General features: G+C 41.6%; 1 protein-coding gene across 2 annotated transcripts in view; it reads left to right on the plus strand.

The window, feature by feature from the left end:
• LOC308138609 (voltage-gated delayed rectifier potassium channel KCNH1-like) overlaps nt 1–2,580 on the plus strand; it is a gene marked incomplete at both ends in the record, with an annotated part of 54,944 nt that extends 52,364 nt beyond the window's left edge. For both annotated transcript variants that reach the window (XM_080507801.1, XM_080507802.1), the window contains one exon: nt 1,708–2,580. In XM_080507801.1, coding sequence (XP_080363927.1) covers nt 1,708–2,580 — 873 coding nt within the window. The remainder of the gene's footprint in view (nt 1–1,707) is intronic.
• Nucleotides 2,581–9,374: the final 6,794 nt, after the last annotated feature.

The raw sequence follows: 9,374 nt of genomic DNA on the forward strand, positions 1-9,374 counted from the left end.
GATCAGGAGCCATTGAAGGGAGGATAAGACAGGGGTAATGTGGGCTCTCCGGGTTGTTCCCGTTAAAAGACGAGCATCTGCATTTTGGACCGTTTGAAGGCGGTTTAAAGATGAATGATTTAAACGGGTGAAAAGGGCGTTACAGTAGTGGTAACACGTCTGTGGTTTAGAGAGGTTTTTTTTTAAAGATGACTGAAGCTGACGGCAAAGCTGGCTTCTATTGTTCACCATCAATTATTTAAGGATTCCTTCAATATGTATGCATATATCAGCATCAGCTAAAAACATTTGGAACATATTGGCATATGGGCAAAATAAAAATCTCATATCAGGCCTTCTTAAAAATAAGTAGACGTGTCCAATAGTTTTATATCTACCAGATATCTATTCATTTGTTTTAGAGTGGGATGTTACAAAACAATACATCACTGGACACAAAAAAATAAGCTGTTCCATTAAACAGTCATAGTACATTGCAGCCACTCTTGCATTCTTCAGTCAGAAATGAACAGCTGTGATCAACCACACAACTGTAGCTACCAATCATTACCTCATTCGTAATAAGGTTAGTCTGCCCCAGAGAGCACAAGTGAGATTGAATTGCCCGCATATCAAGAGGCAATCTCATATGCTGCATTAAAGTCACTATTCACCAGGGCCCCATACTTCCTGAACATATACAGCGGGGAAATCCGGAGATGGATTGAATAAAGAGGCCGAGGCTGCCTTCAGACTGAGCTCCTGCTGACTGGGGAAATCCAGCAGACGATACGTACTCCAGTGGTCCGGGTTGTGAGAGCAGCACGGCTACAAGACAGCAAAGAAAAGCTGATGCCATCGGATTGTTCCAGAATTGATGGATGGACGTGCATGTGTATTGAACCTGACCGGGAAAAGAAAAACTGCAAAGCACAAAAAGTCCAAATGCAGCAGGTTCAGTTTTAAACTCCCAGATGAGATCATTTTACAATCGGGGTGTCAAACATGAAGACCGTGGGCCCAAACCGGCCTGTAAATGGTAAACACTCCTAACGTACGCTCTGTGCTACAACACAAAAAAGCCTGGTTAAAAAATGTGTTTGACACTCTGGTTTACAATGACAAATAATGCTGCTCATAAACTCGACATCCTCTTCGTAAATTCCCAAAAAGACACGAGCACGGATAGTTTTGAAAAGGAGAAAGCTCATATAAAACATGCTGTTTTTGTGTCACACAACTCCCAAAATATTAATAGCAATGCAATTCATTATTTCTTCATCATCACAGGATGTGTCATTAATACTGGCATTAAAACAGTCATGAAAACTAAACAATTTTATATATATATATTTTTGCCGCAATGACGAAGGCAAAGCCTCATTTTGAAATGCAAAATACTGAAATCACAGTGGTCTTTGAGCAGCAGCAGCTGGGTGGTAACCTGCGGTGTGTTTCCACACTTTGAAGCCAGAGGCTTGATGTGAACTTACCCTCTTGTGTCGGGGGAATTTTCCAGTTCACAGTGACATTTACAAAGGAGACACATTTGGATGTTGTGGTGATCCGGATTTTAGCTCCCAGTCTTTCACATCATGAGACTTTATTGGCTTTGAGAAGACACTTGACAGTAGAATTTCCAGCATGTTCTTAAGTACTCGTGTCATCTTATCATTTAAATCAGATTGATGGACGCATAATTGATGAGAACTGTAAATTCTCTTATAGATTGTCTTCAGGAAGATCAGCGATGTGAAACGGGAGGAGGAGGAGCGACAGAGACGTAAAAACGAAGCCCCTCTGAACTTGCCGCCGGACCACCCGGTGCGAAAGCTGTTCCAGCGCTTCCGGCAGCAGAAGGAAGCTCGCCTGGTGACCGACAAGCCCGAACCGGACGAGCAAGACATCGAGAAGGGCCCGTTGTACGTGGACGTCCCGCTGACTAATACGGCCATAACAACGACCAGCATTGTCACGGTAACGGAGAGCCCTGCGACGCCCTCGTCATCGGCGCCCTCGTCGTCGACGCCCTCGTCGTCGACGCCTCCCGCAGACAAGGCGAAGCTGCAGGTGCCGCCGCCCATCTCCCTGGTGGGGTGTCGGACCACCGAACCCGTCAAAGTCAAAGGCTGGGGTCGCTTCAAGGAGTCGATGGCCAAAGCCGACAACTGGAACAAAGTGTCCAAAGCCGAGTCCATGGAGACTTTACCCGAACGGACCAAGGCGCACGAGTCGCAGACGTCTCTGAAGAAGACGGACTCGTGCGACAGCGGGATCACCAAAAGTGACTTGCGCTTAGACAAGATGGGCGAATTCCGCTTGACTCCTCAGGACCGCAGTCCCGTCCAGCCTCCGGAAACCCGGCATTCCTTCTACCCCATCCCGGAGCAAACGCTCCAGGCCTCGCTCCAGGAGCTCAAGCTGGAGATTAAGGATGACCTCAAGAACCTCAACGTTCGAATGTCCGGCTTGGAGGCGCAGCTCGTGGAGGCGCTCGAGCTCCTCAAAGCCAGGAAATCGAGCACCGGTTCCCCACAGGGTCTTTTTGACATTTCCAGACCCGCTTCACCAGAACTGGATAAAGAGGACATCTTCTCGTGAGGGACGGAAGATTCTCCAGGGCCACAGCAAGTTGTCAACTCGGCTGGAATCCAGTAATGTCCGGAATACTGGGATAGCTGAGGCGACACTGGGCACACCGTTCAGATGAGGCATCGATGCATCGAGTACGAAGCACCGGTCTTTTTCTCAGGCGTGCATCCGTTGGTTGACCAGAGATGCGTCGGCCAATCGCAGTCGTCCGCCAGATGTCGGTATCGTAGCACTGAACTGTTGGAAGTTACATACAAACTGACAGCTCTGTGCTTGTACATAAGTCTTTGAACCTTCACTATGACGGACAACCGGCTGGAGCGGGTTCGTCTTTATTTAAAGATCTGTTCGGACTCTCGAGAGTCTCAACAGAAGAGCAGACGGCAGATATATCTCTGTTGGAAGCAGCATGACGCACTGGTTTGTTATTGAATCATTTGTATGAGATTCTTTGCATGTCACATAAAACACGCGCGCGCCTCAAATTGCAGACGATGCATACTTGATTAACCGAGGCGGCGCGGCGAGTCATTTGCATTATGTCACAGTGACAGTGAAGGAGGACCGTCTTTGCAGATGTTCAAACGAATGGGGAGTAATTTACTCAAACACTTCTCTTATTATATCAGCTGCCAGGATCGTCATGAATTATACAACAGATAACGCCGGCCAGAAATTCCATAAAACACAGTTAGACATACGAGATGAAAAATGAAACGCTAACTAGCGAAACGGCACTGAGCCACTTATCTTTCCTGGGTTTTAGTATTTAATATCACATCGGCTGCAGCCACATACAATATGTGTATCATGTACAGTATAAGAGCCATGTTCTGTTTTTTTGAACTCCGGTAATGCACAGTCGTTCGTTCATGCAGATTATGGCATGGATTCTATCTGCAGCCCCTTTATTTGTAAAATGCTCAAGAACATAGTAAGGAATGTCTTTTTCAATAAAGTTTTTTCTAAGATTTGTATTTAAACTGACACAAAGTGGAACGACTCGCCGTCCCTTGATCGGAAGGACGATTTTCAAAACACTCTTCTTATTTGAAACCCTGCATGACGTATCGTGTCCGTCTTTAAGAAGAGAATCTCATGACATCAGATAAAAGCTGTGTATCGATAAAAAGCAAAGTGTTTATGATGGCTGTTTGGAATTAAATGAGCAAAACTTTCTCAGTGGAATTTCAAGAAAAAAGTGTTGATTACTCGCCTGTAATAAAAGCAAAGTGATTGTTCAACGGGATTTGAGAAGAAAGAAATAATGAAATTTGGATGAATATCTGGATGTGGTCTGCAAGTAGTAATTAAGAAAACTTTGCTTTTGTATGCGACAAACTTTTATCATTACGTGTTAATGCAATATGACATTTCCTCTACATTTGATAGACTTTAACCGATCATCCCCAAATAGACTTTTAAAAACTGCCGACACAAGTTGAAAGAAAAGACTTTCTTTCCGTCTTAAAAAAACATTATATTCAATATCATGTCAAAATACATGCCAGTAGCTTCAACTTTTGCAGCTTGTTTATGGCTGCATACACATACACATATAACCACACCACACTTGTGCGCAGACAGCAATATGCTATAAATATGAATTATTCTGGGAACTCGGAGCGCTGTACTCATGCAAACAAGCCCCTCAAAACCCATCCAAACTTTTCCGTTTTCACTGCAAAACTTTGTCACGTAAAGTGTTGTGTTGAATCATTTCCAAAAACTTTGTTTTAAAAATAACTTGCACAAAAATTATTTAAAATTACAATATTATTATTATGAAAAGTGCTGAAAATATGCATATCATTCTGTTATATTTTATCATGAATTACATTCAGTTCACACTATAATTAATCACAAAGTACTGTTCTCTTATCATATTGAATAAGCAGACGGTGTTAAATCTGGAGGGAAAAAGGGTGAAATGTCCTTTAAAATCTCTGATCGTCTCTGAGCTAACAGAAATTGTCATTCACATATAACAGGAATCTGAAACCGCACAGATCAAACATCCTGCAGAGCAGAGCCATCAGCTCTCATATCAAGTAATGATCAAACTGCATGTGTCTGTCATGGAGAATTTCAGTCAAAAACAATGAGAATTTGAAGCTGCAGTCATTTTCTACTGATGTGGCTTACTTTGGAAAAAATATATTTTGTCCCCTTGTAGAAAACCAGCTTTATCTGATTACAATGAGTAGAAATACTGTATTTTATCACTGATATTAGCACTTGTACTTCCACCACAAATCCAGTGGTACCAGACCTTTAAAGTGGCCTCTTCTGGGAACTCAATATCCGACGAGTATACAAAAAGCCACTCTTTTCTTAAAGTAAAATATAGCCATTGCTCTATTTTATTTATTATTCATATGGATAATTTATGTTCTTGGCATGTCAAAAGCTGAGATGGCCACGGCTGGCTGGGAGAAGATGCTGAGGGTGTTCTTGCTCCAACACTTTCCGAAGCCTCCACTTCCATCAAAAATTCAGCTTTGCTAAAAATAAATGGGCATGCCATCACAGAAGTGAGAGCTCATTTGGTCTGCAGCCAGTGTTTGTGGGTCTTTACGGGCCTGCTTTCACAAAGGATTTTGATCGGCGAGCACAAAACGTACTAGAATCGCCGCGCCGTGGCCTCTCGATCACAGATAATTCCTAACGCGGCAGCTCATGAGTTTGCAAATCAAAGCGGGAGAAAAAGAGGTCGGACGGCATCGCCGAGGAATTGAATCACTCCAGTTGAAAGAAAGGATCTGAAGATTATGTAATGACCGACAAAGCCCCAAAATCAACCTTTAAATATTTTGAAAGCTTTAAAAATGAAAACACATTTTTGGTGGAGGGTTTTTTTGTTTCGTGAGATTTCTTTGTTTGAGTGACTTCTATCTGTCATCGATCATCCTGCATTTTTCATGTCATTTGTCAGAGAGCTGTTGAGAAGTCATAGTTTTGATGAAGGGGGGGAAAAAAAGGTCTTAAAGTGACTTTCTGTGTGAGATTACATAATGCAACATAATGGTGTGAATGGGAGACTTTTAGTTTGACACTGGCATGTTTCAAGGGACACTGATGAGGGCCAGAGGCTGAACTGTTTAGTTTGATTCAAACAAAACAAAAGTAACTGAAGTTTTGACATCTTTTAACTTTATCAGTCTTTTTTTCCCCCTACTTGATATTTGTCTGCATTTCTCAGCTGTCTTGGCTGCTCGGTTTGATTTTCTTGGATTTTAAAATGTGGGCAGACTATGAGACTATAGACTCTACAGATAACCCAATTATACAATCAAATCTCATGCAAAATGACACAAAACTGACTAAAATCACACACTGTTTAAAATTACATTATGCAATTCACTAATTGGGCTTGAACTCCCATTTAAAGTTTCTTTTAACATTATTGAGTACTATTGTTCTACAAAACAATCACATTCTAGACCCGTTTTGTTTAATGTGACTTGGATTTTTGGGAAGTTGAATGTTATTTTCAAAAGATAAATACATCAATCAGGTGCATTAACTGGAAATATGGGATGGGTTGCAAAAGCAAAAGGTCCAAAAAATGTGTTCCTCATGCTAATAGACTACAGTATAAGAAATTATACCAAAACCTTTTTTCCTATATTCTAGTGTTTCTTTTGATTTTGTCAGTTTGGAAGAAAACAGATGGATCAAATATTGCCAAGTTGCCGATGGAAGTGTGGTACAGCAGCATAAAGTCATAACCATGACGTGCGCAGCAAAAAGCGTGTTGGATTATTGAAACATCTTGGAAATGATGTAAAGGAGGTCAAGAGTGCAGCAGGCGTTCCTGCATCCTTCACATCATCAGCATGAACACTGTGGCGTTCTGTCGCTGGTCTATAAACAGGACCTGGGCCAGCGCTGCGGTCACATTTTGATAGAATTCCATCAAACACCATCAAAGTTTCTTGATATTAATTGGATTTGATTTGTTCGTTCAAGTGTGTGTTGACTTGAAAAATAGATCCTCGTAAACTTCCAAACATGTGGTTTGGTTAAATCCGAGGAGCTTTAAAATGACCAGACGTGGTGCGTGACTTTACTCTAACTGATGTGTGTAACAAAGGTCTTTGCCGGTAAAAAAAAATTCCCTCCAGAATAATACAACATGCGTTGTGTTGCATGGGGTAGCTGCGGCTCGTCTTCTGGTAACAAGGTGGTTCAATCCCACATTGATCTTGTGTCAAAGTGCCCTTGAGCAACTGACAGAACTCCCAAGTTACTCCCAATGTGGGCGCAGCCCCTTTCGTGAGTGTGTGTGTGTGTGTGTGTGACTGATAGTGTAAAGTGCATTGAGGCTGAAAAATTCAAGGCAGTAAACAACATTATAGTGGAAGTTATGGAGCTCGCTGACAAAAACAGTCCCGCCGAGATTTATCTGAAACGGATCGAATGTGACATGTGGAAATGTGCCCGTATCCAGAGAAACCTTTTCGTTTGATTCGCTCACCAATTTCACAAAATTGAAAATGTACACTAATCTTGCCACCTTAATAGTACAAACAAGACAAATGCAGAACTCTCTGGGGGGAAAAGCCTGGATCCTGTCAGGCCAGCTGCTTCAGTTTGCGTGCTATGCTACGGTAATTAACTTCCAGCTCCAGATCTGTTTCAACTCTCAAGGCTTTTAGACACAAGAGACATTTATGTATTCCCCCCCCCCCCTCCTTCCCTTTCACTGGGCAACTTCTTGAATTGTCATCACAGACAGGAAAAAGTGACATTTCTTTCTGGAACTTCAGAGATTAAATCACCAGCCAGTCAAGTTGCGCTGTAATGAATTCATATCACCAGTGTGGTGGAGCGGATGGTTGTTTGTGTTCGTGCCTCTTCGGATGGCATAAATATATCTGTATGTTTTACTGAGCAACCGTAAGCAGTCGTAAACACACAAAACTGCGTCTCCATCTCTTCCCTTGTGTGCAAAGGTCTGTCAGCAATATTCTCCTGTAGGGTTTTGAATGTGTAGGTTATAGTTTCACACGTTTTCTTTGGAGAGAGTGCAGTGAATTGGGCTTCTCTGGCCTCATCACTGGGTTTTAAGTTGAAATCAGTGAGCATGACAGTACAGTATTAGATTTCAAGTCATATTTCGATCAGGTCTTTAAGCCTATGAGGAGACGACAATGAAAGGAAGATAAAGACATCTCCTTCACTGACTTTTATTAATAAAACTAACCACAAAACTAACATAACGTAATGAGGCGCTGTCATTCTGCTCCTTCGCGTGGTTCACTGGCATTAATCCCACATGGGGGGGGGAAAAATCTTTTACTTTAACTCTCAAACACGCTGAGCAACATGTCTGCAATTCTCTCCTTTTACAGATGTGAATGCATGTTAGATGATATCATTGTTGCATCATGATCTGCAGAAATGAGAGGGTAAAAACATGTCCAGTTTTGAAGTAAAAGGAAAATACTGACAATTTTTGAAGGTGCGAATGAGTGAATATTTTCATTAAAGTCAACAACAAACTGCTGTTTCAGTGTAAAGGTGATATTTGTAATGTTTAATTTAAGTTTTGATTGAGAAAATGTTATTTTCCATTGAAAACCGATGTAAAAGTTCATTTCTTTACCGTTTACCAACAGAAAAAGTTGCAGACTACTTTTTTCCCCCCAGCAAAATCAAACTTTGTCTCACCATGAATGTAACCTAGAAGCAAAGATCCTGAGGCCATGAATAAAAAGTACTAAAAACAGGATGTTGGGTCACTCTGGAATTCAAAGATGGCATCCTTGAAAGCAATATGCAGTTCTCCATGCTGGAACAGTTCTTAAAAAAAACAAACAACCTATGACGTGAAAGAGACTTAGACGAGTGGCTGCACTCCCACTTCATTACATTGTTCCAGTGTTATTAAAATCATTATTTTGGATTGCTACTGAGAAGCATGCAACACTGTGCCTTCATAATATTCCCCCGTTCTACTTTTCCAGGCCTGCGGAGAGAGAAGCAGTGTTAAATATCCTGACGACTCCTTTGATTTGAACACAGATCTATTTTTGTGGTCAGCTCCAGAAAGCTGCCTCGTTATATATATATAAATTAAAATAAACCCTCTGTGTAGATATAGATGAATATATAAGTATATATATATGCACAAGTTACACTGCAATGTTTAGATTCTTAAGAAAGAGATGACTTTGATGTATGGTTTATGTATTATGCACATGCCTCTATGTTCACATGTCACATGATGAGTATTTTCAAGCACAACAGGAACTTTGTTATGAACTGTGACATACTGCACTCTTCATAATAAACATTTTATACATGCCGCATCCTGTCTGTCCTCTCTGAGTGAGCCGGGAGTCTTAAGAAGGATCGACTCAGCAGGTGTCTTCTCCCGTTGATCTTCTCGCGTCAGATACACCTCTACAGTTTTGAGCTTGTTTAAGAGGATTCCTCACTGACCCCCCGCTCACGCTGATCCTACTTACTGCCACAGATGTGATAATCCCTAAAAACAGAAATCAACTAATGGAAACCCCTCCGAGGCTCGTCAGAACAGCAGCTTACAGCCTTCCTCCCTCACTTACTGATAGAATTACTTGTTTTATAACCCTGCTTATTTAACAAATAGCTTTCTCAAGCAGGTAAGAAACTTTGGGAGATGATGGGGTTTTTTACAACACCAGGGTAAAAAAAATTTGTTTTATGCTAATGATTTTAATCTGTGGCATCTCTGACTTAAAGTTCACTTAAACTAATCTTCTTGACGCCATACCTCGAAGCCGTGCACTCTCCTTATTGTGTGCCGGGAATAG

Source organism: Blennius ocellaris (genome assembly GCF_963422515.1).
Source record: "Blennius ocellaris genome assembly, chromosome: 13".
Classification (NCBI taxonomy): domain Eukaryota; kingdom Metazoa; phylum Chordata; class Actinopteri; order Blenniiformes; family Blenniidae; genus Blennius; species Blennius ocellaris.